Source organism: Balaenoptera physalus (genome assembly GCF_965194825.1).
Source record: "Balaenoptera physalus genome assembly, chromosome: 2".
NCBI lineage: Eukaryota > Metazoa > Chordata > Mammalia > Artiodactyla > Balaenopteridae > Balaenoptera > Balaenoptera physalus.
In genome coordinates this window covers 11,922,007-11,949,784 of record NC_138883.1, presented here as the reverse complement: position 1 = coordinate 11,949,784, position 27,778 = coordinate 11,922,007, and the positions used below count along the sequence as shown (strand labels likewise).

The 27,778-nt window shown below is 50.1% G+C and overlaps 2 protein-coding genes across 5 annotated transcripts in view; one reads left to right on the top strand and one right to left on the bottom strand.

Moving 5' to 3' along the window:
* Positions 1–2,198, top strand: part of RIN3 (Ras and Rab interactor 3) — a 120,837-nt gene extending 118,639 nt beyond the window's left edge. For all 3 annotated transcript variants that reach the window (XM_082451231.1, XM_082451230.1, XM_082451229.1), the window contains one exon: positions 1,216–2,198. In XM_082451231.1, the coding sequence (XP_082307357.1) occupies positions 1,216–1,536 (321 nt within the window). In that variant the 3' untranslated portion in view covers positions 1,537–2,198. The remainder of the gene's footprint in view (positions 1–1,215) is intronic.
* A 7,979-nt stretch (positions 2,199–10,177) lies between these two features.
* Positions 10,178–27,778, bottom strand: part of LGMN (legumain) — a 36,591-nt gene continuing 18,990 nt past the window's right edge. The window contains exons 3-14 of one of the 2 annotated variants that reach the window (XM_082451378.1): positions 24,132–24,229; positions 23,149–23,230; positions 21,846–21,931; positions 20,582–20,657; positions 19,886–19,948; positions 19,021–19,087; positions 17,677–17,795; positions 17,501–17,590; positions 15,166–15,366; positions 13,142–13,312; positions 10,997–11,064; positions 10,178–10,729 (exon numbers count right to left, since the gene is read on the bottom strand). In XM_082451378.1, coding sequence (XP_082307504.1) covers positions 10,687–10,729; positions 10,997–11,064; positions 13,142–13,312; positions 15,166–15,366; positions 17,501–17,590; positions 17,677–17,795; positions 19,021–19,087; positions 19,886–19,948; positions 20,582–20,657; positions 21,846–21,931; positions 23,149–23,230; positions 24,132–24,229 — 1,164 coding nt within the window. In that variant the 3' untranslated portion in view covers positions 10,178–10,686. The remainder of the gene's footprint in view (positions 10,730–10,996; positions 11,065–13,141; positions 13,313–15,165; positions 15,367–17,500; positions 17,591–17,676; positions 17,796–19,020; positions 19,088–19,885; positions 19,949–20,581; positions 20,658–21,845; positions 21,932–23,148; positions 23,231–24,131; positions 24,230–27,778) is intronic. The other variant, XM_082451379.1, reaches the window with a different exon arrangement.

The following is a 27,778-nucleotide window of genomic DNA, read 5'->3' as shown; positions in this document are numbered from 1 at the left end:
TATTTATTTATTTATTTATTTAATTTATGGCTGTGTTGGGTCTTCGTTTCTGCGCGAGGGCTTTCTCTAGTTGCGGCAAGTGGGGGCCACTCTTCATCGCGGTGCGCGGGCCTCTCACTATCGCGGCCTCTCTTATTGCGGAGCACAGGCTCCAGACGCGCAGGCTCAGTAATTGTGGCTCACGGGCTTAGTCGCTCCCCGGCATGTGGGATCCTCCCAGACCAGGGCTCGAACCCATGTCCCCTGCATTGGCAGGCAGACTCTCACCCACTGCGCCACCAGGGAAGCCTGAGCTAGTTTTATGTGCTTCCTCACAGCCACGGAGTAAGGACTGGTTTTATCCCCAGTTTACAGTTGAGGAAATGGAGACTCAGAGAGGTGTAGGTCACACAGTGGGAGCAGATTCAAAGCCAGGCAGGGACTCCTTCCACCCTCTCTGGTGGAGGAAGGTGTGAGTGTGCTGTTCTGTGCGAAAGCTCCCATCCCCAGCCTCGCAGGCGTCGCCTCACCCTTGCCCACGTAGCTCATGAGGGGCAACTCCTCCACCTGTCCTAAAGCCCCCATCCTTCAGGCCCAGCTCCCCAGTCCCTTTCCCCTAAGTCTTCTCCCCCGCCCTTCCCTGCCTGCCTGCCCCCCCTCGGAACACCAGGCTTCTCACCCCCAGGCTCTTCCAGCCCTAAGGCCTGAACTGTTCTACCTGCCTTAGCTGCCCCAGCTGAGCCATGGGATGCTGGGGGTGGGTCTGAACCTCTGGTTTTATTTATGCTGCCCTGCGTGCCCAGCATAGCGCTTGGGACGAAGAGGGGCTCAGGGAGGAAGAGATGAGACAATGAGTGACAGATGAATAAATGATGGCGAGCCCGTGGACTGGCCACCAGGGGGCGGGCGCTCTCACTCATTGCTGAGACTGCAAGCCAACCGACTGACCTGGAATGGTCGGCCCCATCGAGAGCTGAGGCTCAGAGAGGGAAGGCCCTTGTCTGAGGTCACACAGCAGGGTCAGCTGCAGGTGCCCTGACTGCCAGCCTCACGACCCCTCCTGCCATCCATCCGCTCTCTACAGAGAGGACCCTGGGGTACAGAGAGGACAAAGGACTTGTTCAAGACCACGCAGCTCCTCACTCCTGTCCAAGCTCCCAGCATCGGGACGGGGGTGAGACCCGACGCCGGCCTGGCCCCGCCGGTGACCCACGCCCCCTCCATCTTGCCCCGTAGGACTTCATCTCCGTGTCGTACCTGGAGCCCGAGCAGCAGTCGCGGACGCTGGCGTCGCGGGCGGACACGCTGGCCGAGGCGCTGTGCGCTCAGTGCGCGGAGAAGTTCGAGGTGGTGCAGCCCCAGGACCACCGGCTCTTCGTGCTGGTGGACGGGCGCTGCTTCCAGCTGGCCGACGAGGCGCTGCCGCACCGCATCAAGGGCTACCTGCTGCGGAGCGAGCCCAAGCGCGACTTCCACTTCGTGTACCGGCCCCTGGACGGCGGCGGGGGCAGCGGGGGCCCGCCCTGCCTCGTGGTGCGGGAGCCCAACTTCCTGTGAGGCCGGGGCTGCAGCCGCTCCAAAGGCAGTGTTCACCCAGGCGGCGAAGCCGTCAGAAGACCCGGCCCGCGCCCTCACCCCACACACTCACACTCAGCCGCAACCACACACGTGCGCGCGCGCACACACACACACACACGCACACACTCTCCCAACAGGGATGCCCACACGTCACACGTGCTCACAACCCACTGAGCGCGCATAGACCAACGTGGCACTTAAGCAACGTGATCAGTGGCCCCCAGCGTGCTTCCTGAAGGAGAGTCATAGCCCCCTAGAGGCCACGTTCTTCATTAGGCAGAAAGGGAAACAGGCTCAGAGAGAGAAGGGACTCTCCAGCCCCCTGAAGCAAACAGAGCCCAAGCCCGGCCCCTGTTCACACACAGCCCCTCAGGCCAGTCCCTATGCCCCTGACCCCCATGCCCACCCGATCCTCAGTCTTTCCCGGGGAGGGCTTCCCGTCTCCCTAGGACTGTCCTCAGGAGGAGTGGCCTGGCCCCAGCTGCTCCCGCGCCCCTCTTCCCACAGGATGGAGCTGGGATGCTCTGGACCCTTCCAGCATCTCAGGAGCATCTCAGGGTGTGTGAGGAGACAGCCCTCCCCCGACCCCTGCATAAGAGCCTGCGCTTGGCTCTCAGCACCCACAGCCCCGCCTCAGCTCCCAAGCCCCTCCAGGAGCAGCCAGACGTGCACTGCGACCTCCAAGTGAAACCAGCTCCATGGCTACGTGGGCGTGGGTGAGCGCAGCCTCGGCCACGGGGGACATTGACTGGGCCGTTGCCTTGGGGGGCACCCCAGGGCTGTGGCACCTGTGGCAAGAGGCACTGTGTGGGGAGTGTTTAATAAAAGCCCTTTTGAAAAGGCGTCTTCTTTTCTCGGGCTAGAGCTCTGCTCAGCCAGCCAGGCCCCCCATTAACAGCCTAATCCCCTTCCCAGGTGGAGTACAGAAGACCACCTCCTTTCCACCGAGGGCCCTATGTTTTGACAGAATCTGCAGCATACGCTCAACCCTCAGGGCCCTGGCCCCTGTCTGCCCCTCAGCCTGGCCATCTCCTGTCTCCTCCCCCACCATGGTTCCCATCATTCCTGCCTCTGCCGCCTAGCCCAGGAATACCGTTCCATATAGTCTTTGCGTGGTCAAACTCCTCTTTATCCTTCAAAGCCCGTCTCCTCCCCCTGGAGAAAGTCAGCCTTCTCTGACTTCCTAGGCTGGCCAGATGGTCCTTGTCCATGTCTCCCAGCCCCCTCGGATCATCTCTCTCACAGGAGATAGCTCATCAAATTGCATTTGTCTGTTGATATTTCTGCTTTCTCCACCAAAGTTGGACCCTTCATGTCTGTGTCCTCAGCATTGATTAAAATATGTGTTTGTTGAGTGCCTGTTAAATGTCAGCACTCTTCTAGGCCCTGGGAAACAGCAGAGAACAAAACAGATGAAGTTCACGTGGCGCCCCAGTGTGAACAGCAGTGAGCGGTGCACCCAGGGCAGGTCGGCTGGACTTACCTGGATTAAACTCCTGGGCAGCAACCAGCTCATTCAGCCAGTCAACAAACATCTGTCGAACTCTGGCTCCAGGCCAGCCCTGTGTGAGATGCAGGGATTGCTCCAGGATGCAGCCAGCCAGCCCTGGAGGACTTTCCAGGCCGGCGCTCGGTGTAACAGACATGACAAAACAGGCAAACAGCTTCTGATCTGAGGCTACCCTCAGATCAGAAGCTGAGGGTAGCCGGCTCTGATCCCAGGTTGTCCTTTCCTTCCCCATCCCCCTACCCACCACCCAGTGCAGACACTGTTCCCTTCCTGAGCTTCCAGTGCTCCCTGCAGCCCAGAGCTGAGCTGGCCATACAGCCTCGTGCCCACATCTGTACGGCAAAGTGCCCACTGCCTCCCACTAGGCCTGAGGCTGGTGGGGAACGTCAGAGGCGGGTCCATTTACCCGAGCACGCTCTTGGCCAAGTGGGGCCAAAACTTGGGATGGGGTTGGAATTCAGAGCGTGGAACGGACACCAGCCAGCCCTGGGAGTCTTCTGTCCAGCCAGTGATCTGGACCGGGGACCACTGTAAGAGCACTGTGTGCGTGTGTGTGTGTGTGTGCGTGCATGTATGTGCACAAGCATATGTACTGGGCCCACCGTCCTGGGGCCTCTCCCATCAGGAGAGGCCAGAGAGCAGGAGGGGTGGGGCTACCTGGACCCCTGTCTTCTGGATGCCTTCTCCCCCCGGGGAGGTGCGGGGCCCGATTCAGGGTGCAGAAACAGCCTCGCATGGACTGAGCCCTCACGGGGCTGCCTGGCGCTGGTTAGTGGCTGCCCTGTGTGATTTTATTTAATCCACACACCAGCCCCTTGTGGGAGGTATTTACGGATGAGGACGCGGAGGCTCAAAGGAAGGGGGAGAATTAGTTAGGCTACTGGGCGACCTTAACAAAATACCACTGACGGGGCAGCTTAGACAACAGACATTTATTTTCTCACAGTTCTGGAGGCTGGAAGTCGCAGATCAGGGCTGGTTTCTCCTTGGCTTGCAGACGGCTGCCTTCCCGCTGTGTCCTCACACAGCCTTTTCTCTGGGCCTGAGCAGCCCTGGTCTCCTCCTCTTCTGAGAACACAGGTCCTATTGGATTAGGGCGCAGCCATATGACCTCATTCTACCTTAATTAACCCTTTAAGGCCCTGTCTCCAAACACAGTCACATTCTGAGATGCTAGAGGTCAGGGCTTCAACACATGAACTTGGAGGGATCACAACTCGGCCCATAGCAAGGGATGACTCGCCCAAGGTCACACAGCTGGTTAGAGGCCAAAGTGAGGTTTGAACTCAGGGCTAACCTACCCCCAAATTCAGAGCTCTCTTTTCTACCAGGTGCAGCATCCCAAGTGACCTGTTGGTAGGAAACCAAAGTCAGATGAGCCTCGCCCGCCAGGCCCGCTCTGGGTGAACTTGCCTGAGGCCATGGTGAGCATCGCAGGGCTGACCTGATCCAGAGGCCCAAGATGCAAGTGAAGCGGCCTGGTTTCCCCACAGGCCCTGAGCAGGGGGTCGTTGAGTCCAAGGGTGATTGGGCCACAGGCTGGGACGTAGGACAAGGGCTCGGCTGTGTGTCCTCCCTAGCGTCTGTCCCCTCTCCCCTTGGCCGGCTGGCTCCCTCCTTCCCTCTGCTTTTACTGGCCCCCTCCCCCGCCCCCTGGCCTGAGGCTGGGACTGGAGCCAGCGTGCTGGTGCTGGGAGAAGCTATGAGGGCTTCTGAAGAGACCAGGGCATGCCCAGGCCCTGCTGCTCCTCCGTCCCCAGGGCCTACCAGTGACAGCTGGGTGCAAAGCCCTGCCCATCATGAGAAGTCCCAAACTGCCCCTGCAGACACCTGGCCCACGATGGCCTCACAACACCTTAATGTGTTGAATCCAGGTCTCCCTAGTGTGAGCAAGTCTCTGCTGGGGGACAAGGGACGGGCCTGCAAGGGAGATGGGCAGAGAAGAGCAGAGGCCCTGAGAGGGAGGAGGGGAGGGTCCTCTGGGTGCAGTGGAGATACCTCCCTCCCCCACCCACAGACCAGCCTGTCATCCCCACTTGGCGGCGGAGGCTGTATCTGGAAGGCACGGCACCCGGTTGCAGATGCGGTCGCTGTGTGTGCACTCAGCTGGCCGGAATCCAGGAACTGGCCACCTCCTGCTCTGCAGGGTCATCTGGGACGGGGAGGCGGGGGAGCAGCTGGGGCAGGAACTGGGCCCTTCCTTCGCAGGAAGGTCACGTGGAGCAGGGCTTCGGGGAGAAAAGCACTGATTCACAGTGGCTGTGGCTTTTCCTCTTCCCCAGCTGTCAGCTATTTGCTGCAAGACAGCGGTTTCCCAGGAATGCCCTCCAGGAAACCTCTTTGCTGCTGACGCAGCCCTAACCAAAAGGGAACTCTGAAATCTGGCTTCGAAGTCAGAGAAACTGCTCAGCTGGAAGGTGGGAAGAACCTCTACTCGTAGTCAGGAGACCTGGGCTCCAGGCCAGCTGCGAGCCCTCGGCAAGATGCTCAAAATCTTTGTGCCTTAGTGTCTCCATTCTTAAGAATGCTCATGGCCTGATCTCCCAGGCTTGTCGCAGGGATCAGACAAGCTCCTGGGCTGGGGCAAGCGAAGCCTTAGATCTTTCAGAAAAGGGAAATAAATTCAGAGCTAGCACATGAGGGCAGGGAAGTTGTTCACGGCCAAGGCTGCACGGCTGAGGGGACAAGTGGGGTTGAAATCCAGTCTGGGCTCCACTTGTCACCCTGGCACAGGACTGTGTCCACCCAGAGAAAGGGACACCTTTTCCATATGATGGCATTAAATGGTCTATGGGGAGTACAGGTGAACTCAAGCCTGGGGGCTACCGAGCCATGCACATATTTTCTGTTTAATGTGAGCAGTGTGATGACAACAGTCAGCACGGGATGTGATGGGGTCCTGAGGGAGGGGAGGCCATGTAACCCACCTGGAGGAAGCAGAGGGCTTCCCTGCAGACAGGGATGCCTGAGCTCGGTCTTGAAGGATAAAGTGTTGGCCAAAAGCAGAAGGGAATTGAAGAACCCCTGAAGATTGCTGGAATTCTCCATGGATCTCTTGCATGTCTGGTGAAGACTCACTGACAGCTTTTATTCCAGACTATCTTCTTTTTTTCTTTTTTTTTTTTTTAATTTTTAAAATTTATTTATTTATTTATTTTTGGCTGCATTGGGTCTCTGTTTCTGCACGTGGGCTTTTTCTCTAGTTGCGGCGAGCGGGGGCTGCTCTTTGTTGTGGTGTGCGGGCTTTTCATCACAGTGGCTTCTCTTGCTGTGGAGCAAGGGCTCTAGGCGCACGGGCTCTGTAGTTGTGGCACACAGGCTCGGTAGTTGTGGCGCACAGGCTTAGTTGCTCCGCGGCATGTGGGATCTTCCCGGACCAGGGCTTGAACCCGTGTCCCCTGCGTTGGCAGGCGGATTCTTAACCACTGCGCCACCAGGGAAGCCCAAGACTATCTTCTTAAGAGTATTTGACTAGCCTTGGAGGATAAAAGATAGTTTCCCCCTTCTGGGAAGAGGGCAGATTTTTTTTCCTGACCAAGATGATAAAATAATGTCTCTCGCTTTGGAAGAGAGTGTCTCCCTACAGGGTAAAAGCGGCACAGGTCTGCTCACAGCCTTCTTCCTCAGCTCGAGTTTTCTCAGCCTGACCCAGACCCACTGTGTGCATAGCCTCTACCAGGGCCCACCTCCACATCCCCCTCAGGGCACTCGGCAGGCAAGAGGAGTCGAAGCAAATATGAAGCACACGTGCGCCTGGTTGCCAGGGGTGATGAAGTCCCTTGTCATGATCCCAGGAGTCTCCTGCCAGCACCTGTGAAACTGTGGCAGGTGACCTTGTTAACGTGCAAGTGGGGTAAAATCTCTGGCTCTTGACAGTTTCTGACAAGGAAGATCAAAGAAAGCGAAAAAATCACAGAAAAATGAAATAGGAGTGTGCTGTATGCAGGGTCACCAGTCATTTCCAGATCTCTTGTACATAAAGCCTGAGGCAAAGAGTAGTGGAAGGTGAGGATGAGGGCCAGGCCCTTGAATGGCCCTGTTTGGCAGCCCAGGGAGTCTGGAAATTCTCCACCCACGTAGAACAGAACTGGCGGGGGCCAGCCTGGAGGCAGGAGCAGTGAGCACTCCTAGCCATCAGACTGCTGTCTTGAAAGACTATGTCTCATGAAAAGAAACCAGCTTTTCCTGGAGAAATAGCTGATCCCAGCTTTGGGACAGGAAATGTAGAATGAAACATCTTGATACACCAGATACGAAGGAAGCTATGGAAATTTCCTAGGGTCATGTCAAAAGGGCTTGGGAGCCCACCTTTAAGATTCCATCAGCCAAAAATGAACAATTTGAGCTTCAGTACAGAAGTACAATGGATTGAAACCCATTAGACACGTACAAGGCCTCTGGATCCGGCTGCTGATCTGTCAGAGAGCTGGGCGTCAGAAAAACGTGCTGAACAGCAGCTTGAATTATGCAATCAGCAAAGTCCAGACTGAGAAACTCTACCGATCCACAGCCTGGACTCGTGAACAGAAATTGGAAGGAAAAAAAAGGATGAGGAAGCCTGCAGAATAAAGACTAAAACGAGTGTCTAGGGGTACACACTTGTGATAAAACCACAAAGAACACAAGGAGAGTGGTTACTTTTTGTGGGGGGTTGGCTGGGGGGGTTCTGTGACTGGGATAGAGCACAAGCACGGGCTTCCAGGGTGGCTGGTGAGACGGTTGATTTTATGTGTCCGTTTGACTAGGCCACGGTGCTTACTTAGTCAAATATTATTCTGGATGTTGTGGACTTTTTGGATGATGTTAACATTTAAATGAGTAGACCCTGAGCAAAGCAGATGACCCTCCACAATGTGGGTGGACCCCATCCAATCAGCTGAAGGCCTTAGGAGAGCAAAGACTGACCTTCCCAGAGCAAGAAGGGATCTGCTAGCAGGTGGCCTTTGGCCTAGACTGCAACTCCTCCCCTGGGTCTCCAGCTTGCACAGTCCACAATCATGTGAGCTGATTCCTTCAGATCAATGTCTCTCTCTATGTGTATACACATCCAACTGGTTCTATTTCTCAGGAGAATCTTGACTAATACATCTGCTAAAGTTCTATTTCTTGACTTGGGTGGTAGTCACAAGGATGTTCATCTTATAATTCACTAAGCATTACACTTGTTTTGTATGGTTTTCTATATGTTTTTATTTTATAATGAAAAGGCAAAAAAGTATTATTTGTATACAGGTATGTAAATATGTAGAAAGGGCATTCTAATGACGAATACAAACTGACATTTGGGATTTCTGGGGAAGAAAAGGGTTGGCCACGTTTTACTCCGAAAGTTTCTGTACTATGTACCTCTTATGACAGAACATGTCTGTACGTTTTGGATATAACTAGGGAAAAAACGCTGGTCCTAGTTGTGATACACATGGAAAGGTCACCCTTATCAGAAATCTAATAGAAAATGGCTTAATACAAGGGATGGAGAGCCATGTCTGCTGGGGGCCTATGAACCACATGAGGAGAAAGAAAAGTCAAGGCAGTGTGACTTACTTAGGGAACTGTCATTTATTTGAGAAATGAACAAGCTGCTTTTAACCTTTAGAACTATGAACATTCAAGTTACTGCACTTGTTAAATAGTTAAGGATATTTTTGTTCTACAGGGAGGACAAATAATAAGAGAGAAGCAGGGTCACAAAGTAGTTAACAGTTCTAGAAAACAGAAGAACAGAATTTTTACCACCTGAACATTGAGGCCTTTTAAGAGACTCCTTTTAAATATTCTACTTGTCAGTATTTGTATTTCGTTGAACATCAGCCGGCCCTCAGGGCTGCCCATTCTTGAGCTTTAGTGATACGTGTTCACACACCTTACGCTTCTTGTACTTGTTACTTAAATCCCTAAAGCTCCCCCAAATCTGTAGGACAATAAGAGTGCTTTATCCTGGTCACGTGATTGAATGTATTAGGACAACCTCATGGAGAAAGGATAAACTGATGAAAAATGGGCCCATTAGAAACAAAAGTATCACCCTTGAATCTGTCACAGACATAAATAACCCTCTTTGCCAGCATCTCAACTTCCAGTCCGTACCTCCAAACTTTAAAGGCGTCAACCACTGCTAAATAAGACAGGTTTCACTACATAAAGACAGGTGGTCACAAGTGTCGTGGTTTAGTGTTCCTTTTTTCTTTGCTCTCTATTTAAACAGTCATCTAGGTATATGGCTTATTTTTAAAAACAACGTTACTGAAACATAATTAGCAAACCACATAATTCCATTTGATGTGTACAAGTCACTGGGTTTTATTTAGTACATTCAGAGTTTTACAACCATCATCATGATCGGTTTCTGAACATTTTCATCCGCCCCACAAGAATCCTCATGCCCATTAGCAGTCACTATTTCCCTATTATTTCCCTCTCTCCCTGGTTCCCAGCATCACTCATCCACTTTGTTTCTATAGATTTGCTTATTCTGGACATTAGATACAAGTCGAATCGTATAATACAGGGTCTTGTGTGACTGGCTTCTTTCCCTTGGCTAAATGCTGGAGCTGTAGCAGTGCTTCATCCTTTATGTGGCCGCATAATATTCCACTACATGGAGAGAGTTAGTGCTACTTTTAAATGTCTTTCACAAACCTACGGTGAGTACCACCCCGTGTGGGACACTGGGCCAAGGGAAACAAAGGCAAGGCAGGCAGCCTGTGCCCTCAGAGGAGCTTAGATAACCTCCCAGCCCCCAGGCGTGGTGTAAGGGCAGACCCCTACAAGTGCTGGAAAAGACCCAAGGAAAATGCAAATGCCAACGGACAGAGGAGAGGGGACTTTTGTGTGTGGGAGAGAAGGAAGCTGAGGAAGACAGGGCACTTTCAGATACACCTTGAGGATGGGTCAGATGGGGGGAAAGGCACTCCAGGGCACAAGGCACAGCAAGGAGCAAAGGCACAGGAGGCTGAAAAGTCCAGGCGGTCGGGGGAGCAGGGAGAGCAAAGTGGTACGTGGCGGTGTGGGAGAGGGGAGGCTGGAAGACAGACAGATGGGGTGTGGACCCCACCAGGAGGGGCCAGGAGCATAGACTACAAAGTCGGGGACCTGAAATTAATACTCGGATTCAGTTATAAATCTTTATTTTTCAGACTTGTCCATTATTGACAAATAAAATACAAAAGCAATCAAAAATTATACTATTTTCTAAAAATAGTTTTCCATTTGGGGTTTACGTCCCTCTTCCATAAAATCACTGTAAAGACTTAAGAGGTTCTGACTTCAAAGACTCTTCCACTGGCTGCAGAAGCCCCAGTGAACGTGTCGCTCCTTAAAAGTCATGGGCAAAAAAACCCTCTTAAAAAGCAAATGCACCTTTCTCAGTGCAGAGATTTAGCCTCCCAAATCTGTGGCTTTTTCAGAGGATCACACAGGACCTGTAGGAGCTGGGGAAGTCAGTAAAGGTGAGCAAGCCATCCTGGGGGAGGCCTGGAGTGCAGCCCGCGTGGCCTGATCGCATCCCCGGGAGGGCCTGCAGCCGCGGGGGGAGCCTCCCTCTGGCCCCAGCTCTTCTGTCTCTGATCAGCACACATTCTAAGGGACGTGTTCACATTCAGAAAAGCGTCGACCGCATTTCAGTAGTAACCAAGGCATACCTTGTTCATGGACAATTTTATTCTGTAAGAAACGGGAAGAAGAAATTGTTGAACCCGAAGTTGGTCAACCCTGAAGAAATGAAGACGAACAGAACCCACCACGGAACATGTATGACAGATCCACCCAACCCAGCAACCCTGGGGATGCATCTATTTTGAATTCGTCCACAGTGAGAGGTAGAAGCCGGCAGAAGCCAAGTGCCCACGTGCAGAAGAGGACAGCAGTGCTACACGTGCCCTTCTGCTTTCAGAAGGACACCGACCCTTCAAATGCCAGGTGCAGGGTTACCTGTCAATCGGATAAGGGTTTTCACAAAGGTTGACCAACACGTACAAATGTCTCAAAGCATACTCGTACTGGAGGAAAACAAACCAAAAAGCACGATCAAACATCATCATTTGATAAGACGATCAACTCCTAACATGGGAATATGTAAAGCGTCTAGACCAGTGGTTCCTAAGAATTCCCTGGCAGTCCAGTGGTTAGGACTCCGCACTTTCACTGCTGAGGGCCCAGATTTGATCCCTGGTTGGGGAGCTAAGATCCCACAAGCCGCCTGGTGCAGTCAAAAAAAAAGAAAAAAAATTGCACCAATGGTTCTTAACCTTTATTGAATCAGGGATCCCCTCCCACCTTTAGATTATCTGGTGAGATTTATGGACCATCTCCCAAGAAAAATGCACATGTGCAGGGGGTTGGCAGGCTTCCTACAGCACCCTCAAGCCCAGGTAAGGACTCCTGGATGAGAACCCCCTGGTCCTGCTCCCCTCTGTTAGCTCAGACCTCCCCCTGGCTGCCTGGCTTTTAGTTTGGGACACAGTGGTGAGGGAGACAGATGGTAAGTGATTGCCAAACAGATGGCAACTAAGACGGAAATAACTGGGGGTGTTTACCTTGAAAAACACTTCAAGGGAACCTGAGAACTCACAAGAGGAAGAAAGGAGAGATTCACTTTCTGTGATTCCAGCAGGCAAAAATGTTATTAACACCAGAGGATTAAGTATTTGTTAAATAAATGGGAATTTAAAAAATCATTAAATAAAGAGAATGCTTTGTTAAATAAGTGAAAAATAAAATTGAGAGCCTCTTAATAATGGAGAGCTATCTCTCAAGTGCCAAGCACTCCACCCTCAGAAGTATCTGAGGATGACCATGGTCTGCACGTCACAGCCCAGAGAGGACTTTCTGCAACAATGAAAATGTTCTATAACGTTCTCAATTCAGTAGCCACTCACCACATGTGGCTCCTGAACACGGGAAATGTGGCTACTGCAGCTAAGGAACTGACTTTTATGTTTGGTTTCATTTTAATCCATTTATTTCTTTATTTTAAATTAATTTTTTTCTATTGGAGTAGAGTTGCTTTACAATGTTGTGCTAGTTTCTGCTGTACAGCAAAGTGAGTCAGTTACACATACACGTATATCCACTCTTTTTCAGATTCTTTTCCCATATAGGTCATTACAGAGTATTGAGTAGAGCTCCCTGCGCTATTTAGTAGGTTCTTTTAGTTACCTATTCTATATATAGTAGTGTGTATATGTCAATCCTTAATCAATTTAAATTCAAGTTTAAGGAGCCACGTGAGGCTAGTGAGTACTGTTATCGAAGAGCGTGGGTCTAAAGCAGGACTTGGCAAACTTTTCTGTCAAGGGCGAGACAATAAATATTTGAGGCTTTGCAGGCTGCATGAACTACTCAACTCTGCTGCAGGGTGAAAGCTATGTGACTGAGTAGAGTGTGGCTGGGTTTAGATAAAACTTTATTTATAAAAACAGGCTGTGGAGGGAAAAACCCTACAGGCTGTGGGCAGGAATGGGCCTGCGGGCCCCAGTTTGCTAACCCCTTCCCTATAAGGAGCCAAGCATTCGTGTAAGTACTGACCAGAAAGGAGGCTTTTTAGGTACTTTCCAACCCTGACATTCGACAATCTGCAGAAACTAGGTCCTTTCTTCTCCTCCATGGGCCAGGGCCTGCTTCAACAACAAATCTGGGGAAGAGGTCGGAACAGACCCAGAAGGGAGAAAACCTGCGTGGCTGTTGTAAGGGGCAGGGCGGAGGGGTGGGGTTCGGCAGGGACGGCACAGTGTGAAGAGAAGGAAGTCCCCTTCAAAGGCCAATGGGAACGGCAGTTGAATGGTCTATGACTGGTAAGCTGTCCCAGCCACTAGGACAGTTCAGAGTGTCTGGGGCCAAGATTCAGGGTCAGTGAATTTGGATGACCTTCCTCCTCTCACATCCCCACCAAAGGCCTCTGAATGAGCCTGTTGCTTCTTCTACAAGGCGGAACCTTCTACAAGGCAATGCACCTGATGCGATTCCCAGTGGACAGTACTAACTCAGGTTTGGGGTTTAAGATGCAGAGGAAGGCCAAGCTAGTTGGCCCACGGAAGGCAGGGTGCAGAGGCCGGCAGCCCCAGGGTCTGGGCTTACCGTGGGGTTGTGCCAGTTGAAGCAGTGCGTGCGGAAGTGCGACACGGCTGCCTGGTAGCAGTCGTGTGCCGTGAGTGGGGCTCTCTGGGACAGGAGCCTGTCTACCTCGGCATCGGACCCTGAGATCAAGGCGACGATCTTCCGCACTGACTTCTCAATGACATTTCTGACCTGTGAAGAAACACATCTTTTCCAAATGTATCTTACTTAACGTAGTCTCTCCTGGATCCCTGGACCAGTTAGATGTTTCTTTCATAGAGCCTCCACCCCAGTATGTTGAAAGAGATGCCAACAGATGCTTTCTGTGGCCAAAGACGCACACGCGAGGCTTCTGTTACAGCTAGAACCCTTCAGAAATACCTTGCCTTTTAGGGATCTTCGGGCATGACGGAAGCATTTAAATCTGAATACCTGAAGAGCAGGTATGGCCCAGGCTAAGGAAGTGGGGAGGCGGGGGGAGGGCATGTAGAAATTGTGCCCCAAAGTAGACTGTTGTCCCATAAGTGGTGCTATGTGTTCACAGGCACCTTTGTCCATTCTGGAAACCATCAGATGCTTAGACAGAAGGACGCAAAGGGTGGACATCATTTTCTTCCCAGATAATGAAAACCAGCATCATTAAGGAGAAAGCTGTTTCCATATCAACCAAAACTTACAATCGAGTCCCCTGACCCTCCCGCTCCCCAGCCAGGGTTTGTTCCATTCATGCCCGAATATTCCCTGCCCACTGTGTGCCAGACCAGCGGGTCTCAACATGTGGTCCAGGACCACAGGGGTCCCCCAGGCTTCTTGGGGGCTCCATAATGTCCTCCCTTTCCCAACTGTGTATCTGTGTAAGGTTACATTTTCTTTATAGATTTCAACCAGAACAAAAGAGCCCAACAGTGAATGCAGGCACAGGTACGATGACCCAGCCGTCTTCTAGAACGCCAGGCAGAAAACAGATTTGCAGAAATGCAGTGATGCCACTCTTCTCACCCAAATTGTTTTTATTTTAGAAAATAATTCTTTTTCATAAAAAATATATTAACACAAAATGGGTTTATTATTATCTCTAAGTGAGTTACTATTTTAAAAATCTCAGTGTTTATTTCTAACACAGTAAATATTGATATAACCCACACCAACAAAAGCTCTTTGGGATCAATAATTTTAAGAGTGTAAAGAGGTCCGAGAGCAAAAAAATATGAGAACTGTTGTATTACCCTGTGGTACCAACAACTACAACAAAAACCCCATCCTGGTTAACGTACCACGTGTAGGATTGCTAACTGTCAGGATTATGAGATGTACGACTCTAAGACAGGTCATATAGATTTTTTTTTTTCTTTCCTAGAAAATTCAGGCTGTATCCCAGCACATCAATCCCTGTGCTGTGCTGAGGAGGGGACAGAGTCTGCACAGCTGGCTTTGCTGAACAGACAGTCTTTGCCCAGCATCTCGTGAGGACACACGTGGTGGTTCTAGCCACACAGCTAGAATCTGAAAAGAAATTCGGCCAGTTGCAAACAAACAGATGAACTGCTGAAAACAAACCCAGTCATCGTAAAAGATTGCTCAAGCATTTTAGGAAGAATGTGGGGCTGTGACTATGATTTTCCTAAGGCAGCAGAAATTTTTTGTGGACTGGGTTTTTGTTTTTAAATATGATTAGCTACTAACTCACCAAGCAGCAAAATAAAAATGTCTTGTAAGCAACTAGGTGTAAAAGAAGAAACACCCACATGCCGTGGCTTCTTGGCAGGAGACGGGCTCCCTCTCTTTGATTCCTGCTTCCAAAGAGGTCAAGGCCAGTTTACTGATGAAGGATGAAGCTGGCCTCTGCCCTGCTCACTTGTGTCCATTTTACAGCGAGTGCAAAGCCTGGTTTCCTTTCCCATATACTCCCAGTGTGGCAGGAGGAGGGTGACCCCAGAGCTCTGTCACTTGGCTCCCACCAACACGGATTTATGGTCAGGAGGCAGAGACAGGACTCGCACACGCTGCCCGGCAAGGCTGGGAGCCGCAGCTTCGCCACCGCTTACCTCCAGCTGCCTGTCGATCTTCTTGACAAGACGCCTGGACTCCTGCAGATCATTGGTGCTCATCAGTTTCCTTTTCATGATGGTGAGGGGCACCTCGGGGCTTGGAGTGAGGTCAAGGTGTTTGACTCGGGGCAGGGAGATGGGAGAACTAGCTTTGTGTTTCAGACCCTGAAACTGCATCAACTTCATGGCAGAGATGGACTGGGGAGGGAGGGGGAGAGGGAGCAGGGGGGAGGGAGAGAGAAAGAGAGAGAGAGTCAGTTTGAGTGGGAGGAGCAGATGTGCCAAATGTCCCTTGGGTCCTGGAGTCCACAGCTCACCCCACGTGGTTTCAGGACCACTGAAGGGTCACAATCGCAGCCTGAAAGCACGTGCTTGGTCTTCAGCAGCAGGCGACGCAACACATTCGACCACCTGAAATCCACCGATGATGAACTTCAAAGCTGCCTGGCATCCTCTGCAGCAGAACCGCTACCCAGTTCCGCCACGCTCGTACCAGAGTCGTTTCAGCCAGGGGTGACCCTGGGTTGTGCTCAACCCTCCACGCTCACCCGCCTGCCCCTAGTGACCAGCAGAAGGAAGGTGCAGAGCATCTGTCCGGGTCAGAGCTGAGGTCTGGGTCCACTGAGATGGGCAGAGCTAAAGCCACCGAGGGGCGGGGCCGACTTGGCATCAGGGCCTAACAAGCGGGCCCGACTGCCTGGCTGCATTTGCCTGCAGGGGTCACTGCAGACTGGATCCCGATTAAGAGGGAAAGAAACGCTACCAGCGGTCATGTTCCTAAACCAAGCGACGCTAATCTAAAAGCAGTTCTAAAACAAAAAATAAAATAGGACTTCCCTGGTGGTGCAGGGGTTAAGAACCCGCCTGCCAGTGCAGGGGACATGGGTTCAAGCCCTGGTCTGGGAAGATCCCACATGCCGCGGAGCAACTAAGCCCACGAGCCACAACTACTGAGGCCGCACACCACAACTACTGAAGCCCGTGAGCCTAGAGCCCGTGCTCCGCACCAAGAGAAGCCACGGCAATGAGAAGCCCACGCACCGCAACAAAGAGTATCCCCCGCTCGCTGCAACTAGAGAAAGCCCGCGCACAGCAACGAAGACCCAACACAGCCAAAAATAAATAAAAATAAAATAAATAAAATTTTAAAAAAATAAAATAAAATATACACACATGTACATAGAAACATAATGCTTAGAAAAGATCCTTCATACCTCCTCAACCAAGAGCAGACGTGGCTAATGCTGAGGAAATTGTAAAGAGAACATAAAGCTCAGGGAAGAAGAGTTGTTGCTGGTACCCTCCCTCCCTCCAATCCCCCGACAAAGCTGGGGCAGTGCCACCTTTGACCCTGCCCCCTCTGAATTACCTTTCCCTGGCCTTCTCTCTGCTCCACCTCCCCACTACCTTCCCTCAAAAGCCTGACCAAGCCCATGACATCCTGAGTGCACTTCCCGTGGCCCATGAGTGCACTTCTCGTGGCCTGTGACTGCCCTGCTGGCTCCTGGGCCCTCCGGTCCACACTCTGCCCGAGAAGTGCTGAAGGCAATAGCTGGACTGACTGCTCACAAGGTCTTCTACAAGGCCAACGCTCACATCAAAGGAACAGAACTCAGCTGGCGAGCTCTCAGCTGGTGGCAGGCCACCTGGGGGATGATGTCTGGTCGTACAGACTACTGGGAGCCCCCCACAAATCCCCTCCTCTGCACATCCTGAGGGCTAGCCCCAGGGGTGGCACCTAAGGCCCAAGCCTTCAGCAGCCACCTGCTATGACCTCTGTCCGGACAGCCCTGATGGACTGACCTATTTTACCACCTAGGTCCCTTCTGAACATAGTTGGGGGTGGGGGGGTAGGGGCGGTAAAAGTCTTGAATTTATAGCCAAAGGGTCAAGATAACATCCTGCAGCTGCAGGAAGGCTGGACCCTGGAGGATTCAGGGTGTGGGGTTCTACGGGGCAAAGCCACAAAACTCACAGGAGAAGCTTTCGATTCAGTAACCTCTCACTGTGTGTTTCGTGCACGTGATGGACCCCCTGCTTTTTGCTCATCACCTTGTGCGCTAGGGCTTTGACCAAGGAGGAAACGGAGAGGTTTCAGAGACGTCACGTAGGTTGCCCAAAGTCTCACAACTTTGTGAGTTTGAACCGAAGTCTGATTCCAAAGCCTGGGTGGAATCTCCAGGATGGAGCGGCCACGAGAGGCAGAGCCAGCCCTGCCTCAGCCGTTCCTCACCCGGATGGATCCCATTTCTCTTCACCGGCAGAGAAACGTCCCCTCTAAGTCAGCCTGAGACTCCAGGCATCATCAGGGGTCCGAGGCTCCCCTACTCACCTTGTTTCCATACTGCATGACGTGGCTGGTGTTGGTGTGGGATTTCACCAGCTGGTACTGCTTGTGGAGGGTCTCTTTGGTCAGATCCTCCTGCCAAAATGAAAACAGTCAAGTCCTTTGACGATCACAGCTGACAGCTAAGCCTCAGCTGAGCAGCCGGCCCCCAGATGGCTCACCACGTCCGAGTCTTCCATCCAGTTGACGCTATACCAGTCCCCCAGGAACGTGGACCTCGCCTCATCGTAGTAACAGGCATAGGACGACTCCCTGGGGTTGGCAGCAGTAGTTGCATAAACTACGAGGAATTAAAGACACATTTCAGTCGTGTTTTATTCTCGGCTGTCTGCGGATTCCACTTGAAGCTTGAGTTCCTCCTCCTTTCCTAGTGCAATCAAAGCAGGTCACCTGGGGCTTCCCTGGTGGCGCAGTTGTTAAGAATCTGCCTGCCAATGCAGGGGACACGGGCTTGAGCCCTGGTCTGGGAAGATCCCACATGCCGCAGAGCAACTAAGCCCGTGCGCCACAACTATTGAGCCCGCGTGCCACAACTACTGAAGCACACGTGCCTAGAGCCCGTGCTTCCCAGCAAGAGAAGCCATGACAATGAGAAGCCCACGCACTGCAACGAAGAGTAGCCCCCGCTCGCCACAACTAGAGAAAGCCTGTGCACAGCAACAAAGACCCAACACAGCCAAAAACAAAAACAAATAAATTAATTAAAAAAAAAAAAAAAAAGCAGGTCACCTATGATCAGCTCAGGGCGGGCAGGGAGACCTCCTTGTATCCAGCCCTGTTCACTGAGTTTCAGTAACTCATCTAAAACTAAATGTGGAAAAAGAGAAGCCAGCTGATAGACACTTTCTGCAGCAATGAGGAAGCAGGAGTGCTTATTAGGACATCCAGCTATTTTGGAACAGAGCTAACAGATTTGAGTAGCTCTGGAATCTTGAAGGATATGGACCTCATTTCATTTCCACAGAAAGTGAACGTTTATTAAAGAAACACTTAGATGGACTGAACATATGAAATAGCTACCATTTACTACCTAGCTACCATGGGCTCAGAACTATGCTGGACAAATGTCATCGCTTAAAATGTAACTCTCCTAACAGACACTATCTTTATCCCCATTTTACAGATGAGTAAGTCTGAGGGTCCAAGAGGGTAAGTCTCCTGCCCAAGATCAGAGAGCCGGCAAGCAACACATCTCAAAGGACAGAGGCTGGTCCAAAGACTGTGATTTTGGTCTTAAGTAGCCCTACTAGAACCCGGCAGAGCACCACAGAGCTCACATCCAGAGCTTACATCCCTTCATCCCCTGACCACTAATCCTGCAGGAGTAGAAGAAGCTCAGAGCTGCCCACAGGTATCCCCCTACTTCCGAGCACTAGGCTGGCCTAGGCCTGGCTTATGTAAGACACTTGGTTCTTCCCATGGGCAGATTCAGAGAATGTCCAATTGCACCATGTAGCAAGGTGCTCACCCAGCCCGGCTCAGAGGCCAGTGCTCCCACCACCTACCATCGATGTTGGGGGGCAGGTGGCTCATCATGGACCCAGACTCGCAGGCTTCAATGTAGAACACCATCTGGGAGGCGAATGAGACAGGTGAACTCACCCCGCCCAGGCACAGACCTCTTGCAAATGCTACTTTGACTTTGCCCACTCTCTTGACCTGTTTCTTAAGAGTCTTTCACTTTTGCTTTTGGGAGATATCTCTGCTGTAAGAAGCAGAGGCTACAGAAGCTGTTGTCACACAAACCAGAAGGACCCAAATTTATGCATGGCTAAGAGAATAAAATGATCTTTTAGCTGAAATAATGCAGAAAAAAATGGAGCCACAGATGATGCTAAGGAAAACTGATCTGCCATCCAACGCAGGGAGCAGTTTCCAAGAGCAAAACACGTTACTAACACGTACACGCCTGAGCTACACAAGTTCCATACAGGGTGCAAAAGGGGCCAGAGAGGGCCAAAGGGAAAATAAGAAGGTGGTATTTTCCCCCCCAGCTGCCCCAGATTGGTGACAGCCCTAGAAACAGTAGTCCTCAAAGTGTGGTCCCTAGACCAGGGTCGTCAGCATCACCTGAAAACTCAGAAAGGCAAACCCTCAGGCCTCTCCCCAGAACAACTGAGCCAAATTCCGGGGCTGGGGCCCACACTGTACTTTAACAAGATCGCCGGTGATTCTGATCTAACAGCTAAAGCTGTAGAATCACAAAAAGTTAATCCTGGGAGACCAGAGGTCAAGACTGATTGAAAGGACACCCTTTCCAAAAAAACACAGCCAATCCAGAGTTAGGAGGCCTGTCGAAGAACCATGGGCTTTGCTTCCACTGCATCCCTCACATTCCTCCCCCAAGGCCACCCCAAGCACTGACATTACCTTTTGGTACCTCTTGTGTTTGTGCATGTAATGGATGGTCTCATTCAGTTCCTTGACGTGAAGCTGCAAGGTAAGAATATGGACATTCAGACCAAACACATCAAGAGAAACCATTTGCTGGATAACCCACTAATCAAGTCTTAATGACGCTTTATAAATTCTTATTTAGAAATCCTAAGAGATAATCGTGGTGAACAGCATTATCCCGGAACACCATCGAGGGCTTTAATCACATAATCAAAAGGGGAAGCAGATGTGCTTCCTCATCACTTTGTCCGGAGCATTCAGGGACTAAGTTCTATGACTGCGTCTAGTGCACTGCACCCAAGTTCAGGGACAGCAACTCATGCTGTGATGTCAGGAGACACGCAGGGAAAACCTGCCGGAAGAGATGCCTCTGGATAGATTTCAAGCTGCTAAATGTGACCCCACCCTCAGCAGCCGCCTACGAACCTGCGCTGTAGGATGTTAGAGACACGCGTCACAGGTGGCCTGCCAACACTGAGGTTTTGTTTCCCATTTTCCCAGCTTGTTGTTTTTTTGTTTTTGTTTTTTTTTGGCCGTACCACATGGCTTGTGGGTCCCCTGACCAGGAACTGAACCTGGGCCCTCGGCAGTGACAGTGTGGAGCCCTAACCACTGGACCGCCAGGGAGTTCCCCCCCAGCTTGTCTTTAAAACATTAAGAAGAACTCACATCGTCGTTAGGAAACACCAGTATTCCAGTGGCTCCGTGATCAGTGAAGTAAACGAACACGTGGTCCCGGGGGCCACTGCCAAGAGACACGCAGACAAGCATGAGAGTCCAAGTGGACCACTTCTTATTTCTACTTCCATTTCTCTGAAAAGCCACCCCAATCAAAAAACTCAGGAGAGGTCCGAGGATTACAGTCTCCCAACCAGGTGGGAGGAGGAGCCCAGAGCCCGCCGTGCAGCCCGTTCCCTCCGCTCCCGCTGGGTGCTGTTCTGAACCACGAGGCGTACCCCAGAGCCTGGAGGGTTCACGGCCGGGAGGGGGCTCCGCAGACAGCCCAGGGTGATCGGGACAGCAAGGCCTCTGGCAATAGGGCCTCATCCCAGGCGGCCACGCTGTGCCACCAGACCTCTCCGCAACGAGTAAGGGAGCCAGGACACGCCGCCAAGCACGGTCCTGCAGCTCCGACTGCCCCTCCGGGCCCCTCGGCCTGCACACGGCCTGGGACGCCCACCTGCGCCCCCTCACCAGGCTTCCACTCAGAGGGCCCTGCTTCAAGGTTGCAGAGATGCAGTAACTCACTCGGAGGCAATTTGGTTCATCCCGCGCAGATGTCCGTCTCTGCTCTAACTCACACGAGCTACTTGTGCCCAGGTCTCCCCTCGGGCATAAGGGAAACAGCACCATTTGCCAAGTACCTGAGACTCTCTGAAGTCATGCTCCTAAGGTCCCTGACATCACGTCAAAATGCTGCATAAAGAGATGCTAAACAAGACATCTGTAACCCACAGCCAACAGGGCAAGCAATGGGATGAGTTTTCTCCTGATACGGAGGTTTGCTCTGAACTTACAGATGTCCTCCTCCCACTGGGCTGACCTGCCATCAGAGCACAGGGTCGGCAGGAGGCGGGGCGGGGGCCCTACAGCCTGACTGGCCACAGAGCCTCACGCCTGTCTTGGCGTGTTCCACTGGTAGTGGAACCGACCAGCACGAGGATCCGCAGGCAACAAAACGCAGCGGGTTTAAGTGATGGGGAACATTTCACTGAGACTCACCAGGGACCCTGGATCACAGGGTTAATTCGTTACAGAAATGGGCTGCCAAAAGAAGCCACCAGGTCTGTGCAGCCTGTCAGGGCAAAGGTCCCCACGCTGCCGTCTCTCACAGGTAAATAGTCCGGGAACAAAGGGCAAGGCCTGTTTGAATTCTCAGTTCTGGAGTACCATGTCATTCAGAAAAGTGTGACAGCCATAAAACAGACATTACCTCTTCAAGACCCTTCCAGATCCTTTGCCCTTCACTGCCTCTGTATCACCTCTCAACACAGCAAGGAAATTCTGCGGGGTGACATCCTACAAAGAATTGGGAGTTGAAATCAGATGCAGCTGTCACTCCAAATCAGTGCGTTTGCTGAGTCTGTCGCAGAGGGCCCAGGCCACCGTCCACATACCTCCAAGGCTTAAGGTTTAAGGGCAAACACTTTGCAACCAGGAAAGATCCAGGGTTTCCTGGGCATGTGCATGACCTCGTCTCAAGTATCATCTTGTCTTTGGCAGATGCCAACTCAGCAAGCCTGCCATTTCTTCTTGACCATTATAAAGTTCATGTGGAGAAACCCAAAGATGTCGGTAGGTAGGGACAAAGAACAGAGGAAGAGCACACTGCCTCAGAGAGACAGCAAAGAGGGCGGCAGAAACGTCAGCGCCGACCTTTGCAACCAGCTTGCCTCCTAAAGGCCAGTTCCCAAGGACACTCCATGTCCTTAAAGGGGATTTTGTAAAATGGATATGCAATCGTTAAAAAATGTAATACAGAAAAGCACAAGGAAAAAAAAATAAAAAATCCCACCACCTAAATTCCAAATGTTTCCCTACATAACTATATAGAAACACTTTTATAAAAATGGAATCATCTATATGACATGTATGATGTGCCTGATTTAAATGTTCTTGAGTTTAAAAGAGAATAATAAAACTGAAAGAACTGCTAAACTTCAGACGTTTCCCTGTCACAAGGAATATTACTTTCGATCCCTCTGACATTACGAAAAAGGACTATGAAATCCATGAGGCTGAAGTCATAATGGTGTTCTTAAAAATGTGTCAATGTATACAGCCTCAATCGACTGGGAAGCATGTAATGTTCTGGAAGTTATATACTATAATAATTAATGAAAAACTATCTTACAAAATTTAGAGATATATTTTGTACTAGGGCTGATGCTGAGAAAATTGATTTTCAGAAAAGGGCACGGATAATCTATAATCAGATCACTGGCAATATCCTAAGAAAATCAGGTATTATGGAAGGAAATCTATTATGAGGCTTAAAGTACAACAAGATTAGAAACTAAAGATCAGTAGACTACAACTAACATTCTTTTTTTTCCCTCTGCTTTCTTTCAAAATTCTCAGAAATTACACCTCAAGCACAAATCTTAATACAAACACGAAACATTAACCAGAAATCAGTCTAATGAGGTTCTGATTCCAGAAGTACAAGAAAGAGGGAAAAATCATCACTGAAATGAAACAGACCCCGCTGGCTCCGACCCCGTGATGCGCCTCACCTCGCCCGTGTAGTCCTTCAGAACCCCCTTGTACACGTCTGAGCCGTTGGGCCTGTTGATCACAATTCCTGGGGTGGGATTGCTGAAAATCAAAGGACACAAGTGAAGCACACAATTTGACGTATCTCTGAAATCTATGTCTTCGTGAATACGCCCGTTATGCTTAAAAATACTAAATGACCGTGGTTGTCACAGACATTTCTCATTGCCTCCGAGGTCACCAACGTGTTAGTGATTTTAGCAGCTCGGGGGTCTCGGTGTCCCACAACTCCTGAGTTCCTGGCAGGAGCAGCGAAGGACTGAGCTCTGCAAACCGAGGACAGGGACCCAGGCCCTCGTGTGCCTGGCTTCCTGCTGGACACCAGATTGCATCTTGGGGGCAAGATGTCATCAAGAGATCTCTCAGAGCAAAACTACTTTCAGAAAAAGACAGACCAGAAAACAAGGCTTTAATACAAGAGCTTAGGCTTTAAAGCTGAGGATGGATTATGAGCTGTTACGTGATCACAGTACAGGGCCATAGTCTGGGAACCAAGGAGCTGGGAGACTGGATAGGGTTAGGGTTAGTACCCATACAAGGAGCTGGGAGACTAGAACGGGTTAGATGTTCTAATGTATTCTAAGATACAACTGAGCCTTCTGTGTACAGGGCCTCTGGGGTGTCCCTGCTCAGAGCTTAGGAACAAGCACCACAGAACCCACTGATGAGTCAGTTCCCCAAGCTGAGAGGGAATTCATGTTTTAAATCCTTCCAAAGCCCCAGCCCAAGGACCTTCACCACCATTTCCTATGTCCCTGCCATTGCTGGGTCCCACCAAGATATGGTGAAAGCTCTAGATGAAGCAGCCATGTGGAATTTCATCCGGGAGCCTGTTTATATTCTAATGTTAGGCCGCTGATCTAAGCATTCCTGAGGGTCTGTGTGCATTTTTTAAAATGCCCTGAAGTTCCTCGCCATCAAGTTCAAAGCACTCCCTACTCACTCTTCAGAGTTAGCGATGTCATCATACATCATCACGATGATCTGCTCATCAGGAATCCCATTTCGGTGAACAATCTGGTAGGCGTGGCATGCATCGGCCTGGGAGAAGTGGTTTTGTCAAGTGTTAGATTTTTCCCGGAAGGAAGCCAATTTTGGAGTTCTAATGAGCAACATGTTCTTTCTCATGGAAGATGTGCTGTGAACCGCTCCCTACTGGTTAGGTATTTAAATTATTTTAAAACACACTCATTTATCTTTTTCAATTCAATTTTTAAAAATCCACCCCCCCCCATGAAACTTTCATTCATCAGGCAGTTAGTGTATATGTGGATTACACACACACACACACACACACCACCACCACCACCACCATCACATCTACAGGCAACAAACGCCTTTGAAAGTCCTGAATAAGTTATTTTCATTTTCCACACCATAGAAAAGTCTCCTGAAAGCACTGATTTAGGTCTGAAGAACAGAATGACTTAGAATGATGAACCAGCAGATTAAAAGCTTAGCGGCTAGTTCTGTATCACACAGGATTCTTCTGGTTCCAGTAACTTTAACTGCCATAGTTGCTGTTCAGAGAACTGAGTGAAAACTCAAAAGTTCAGCTCAGGAATTGAAATGAGGGATGTGTTCTTTAGTTTAAAAAATAACAAGGGTTGGGACTTCCCTGGTGGCACAGTGGTTAAGAATCCGCCTGCCAACGCAGGGGACACGAGTTCGAGCCCTGCTCCGAGAGGATTCCCATACGCCACAGAGCAACTTAGCCCGTGCACCACAACTACTGAGCCTGCGCTCCAGAGCGAGCCACAACTACTGACGCCCGCATGCCACAACTACTGAAGCCCGCGCACCTAGAGCCCGTGCTCCACAACAAGAGAAGCCACTGCAGTGAGAAGCCCGTGCACCGCAATGAAGAGTAGCCCCTGCTTGCTGCAACTAGAGAAAGCCCGTGTGCAGCAACGAAGACCCAACACAGCCAAAAATAAATAAATCAATTAATTTAAAAAAAATAAATAACAACAAGGGTGACCATATTAAGGGTAAAAGAAAAACTTTTCTAATGTGATTCCTTCTCCATAAAAGGGTGAAGACATTCTTTGCTTCCTTTTTCAGATGACACATACTACACTCCGTGACATGGAAATCATTTGAGAACAGAAGGGAAAAATGTTACCTAACTCTCTGCTTTTATTTAACTATGTCTTTCCTAGGACAAAGCATAAAAGAAACAGTTTACCCAGCTACTTGCCTCTCTAAGGAAGAGGGCTTTAGGAACTGCACCTCCACAGATCATATCCTACACAGCTCTTAGCACGTCAATTAAAATAAAGCTTGCCCGACGTGGATGGACCTAGAGACTGTCATACAGAGTGAAGTAAGTCAGAAAGAGAAAACCAAATATCATATAATATCGCTCATATGTGGAATCTAGAAAAATGGTACAGGTGAATTTATATGCAAAGCAGAAATAGAGACACAGATGTAGAGAACAAACTTATAGATACCAAGGGGGGAAGAAGGGGTAGGATGAATTGGGAGATTGGGATTGACATATATACACTACTATGTATAAAATAGATAACTAATAAGAAACTACTATATAGCACAGGGAACTCTACTCAATGCTCTGTGGTGGCCTAAATGGGAAGGAAACCCAAAAAAGAGGGGGTATATGTATATGTATAACTGATTCACTTCGCTGTACAGCAGAAACACAACATTGTAAAGCAACTATACTCCAATAAAAAGTAATAAAAAAATAAAATAAAGCTCACCCACCACCAAACCCAGCATTCTGCCTGTAGATGCCCCACACAAATGCACTTGGTAGCAAAAAATGGGTGCTCAAAATACAGCTGTTAAATGTTGAGTGGGTGAGTCTAAGACCTGGCATTCAAGAGCTGTTAGATGAACAGATGACTGAATAAATATGAAAACTCATACATTTATTGACTTTCTTCTACTTGTCAGGCACTATGCTCAGACTTTCTATGCACGATCTCATTTAATTCCCATAATAACTCTATGTGATAATTATTCCCACTTCATAGATGAGGTAATCAAAGCTTAGGGAGGGGAGGTGACCTGTCCAAGTCACACAGCTCACAGTGAAAGATCCCAGGCATTCTGACTCCAGAACTTGATATTGCTTCAGACAGGGACAATCAAGAAATCATTAAAACTGTAAAGGCCCAGGAAGAGTAGGGGGCTGAAAATCTAAACATAGATCATTTTTAAAAAGCTACTAAATATTACAAACACACACACATTAAAATGTTTAAGTCCCCATTTCTATAAAATAACAAGGACCCTCAAACACCAACTATGGTAGGATGAATAACAGCTCCCCAAAGATGTCCAAATCCTAATCCCCAGAACCTGTGAATATGTTACACTACATGGCAAAAGGGAATTAAGATAGCAGCAGATGGATTTAAGATTACTCATTAGGGCTTCCCTGGTGGCGCAGTGGTTGGGAGTCTGCCTGCCAATGCAGGGGACACGGGTTCGAGCCCTGGTCTGGGAAGATCCCACATGCCACGGAGCAGCTGGGCCCGTGAGCCACAATTACTGAGCCTGCGCGTCTGGAGCCTGTGCTCCACAACAAGAGAGGCCGCGATAGTGAGAGGCCCGCGCACCGCGATGAAGAGTGGCCCCCGCTTGCCGCAGCTAGAGAAGGCCCTCGTACAGAAACGAAGACCCAACACAACCAAAATAAATAAATAAATAAATAAAATTAAAAAAAAAAAAAAAGGATTGCTAATCAGCTCACCCTAAAATAAAGAGGTTATCCTGGATTATTCCAGCAGGCCGAATGTAATCACAGGGGTCCTTATTTGTGGAAGAAGGAAGCAGGCAAGTTGGTATCAGAGGCATATAATGTAAGAAAGACTGGATTGCCACTGCTGGCTTTGAAGATGGAGGAAGATGCCACAAGCCAAGGAACGTGGGCAGCCTTTAAAAGCTGAAAAGGTAAGAAAGTGCACCTCTTCAAGAATCACCCGAAAGGAAAGCAGCCCTTTGGACACACTTTGATTTAACCTAGTGAGACGCATTTCAGATTTCTCACCTCAAGCTGTAACATAATAAATTTGTATTGTTTTAAACCACTAAGTTTGTAGTAATTTGTTACAACAACAATAGGAAACTAAAACACTGATGGTGGAAGTATAGTGTAATTGGCACTGGGCTCGGGAAAACACCTTGACATTATCGGATTAGACTAAAGCATATACCCTCCAACCCAGCAATTCTGCTCCAAGCTATACCCTAGGCCAGGGGTCCCCAACCCCCGGGGCCGCAGACCACTACTGGTCCGCGGCCTGTTAGGAACTGGTCCGCGCAGCAGGAGGTGAGTGGCGGGCAAGCGAGCGAAGCTTCACCTGCCGCCCCCCATCGCTCCCCATCACGCGCATTACCACCTGAACCATCCCCCCCCACCCCAGTTCCGCAGGAAAAATGCCTTCCAAGAAACCGGTCCCTGGTGCTAAAAAGGTTGGGGACCGCTGCCCTAGACTATGTGTAATGGGAGAGTGTTCACAGTGCCACTGCAACAGTAAAAATCAAGAAATAATCCAAACCACCATCAATAGCTGGAAAAATAAACTGCCCTATGTTCATATAATGGAATATCAGAAA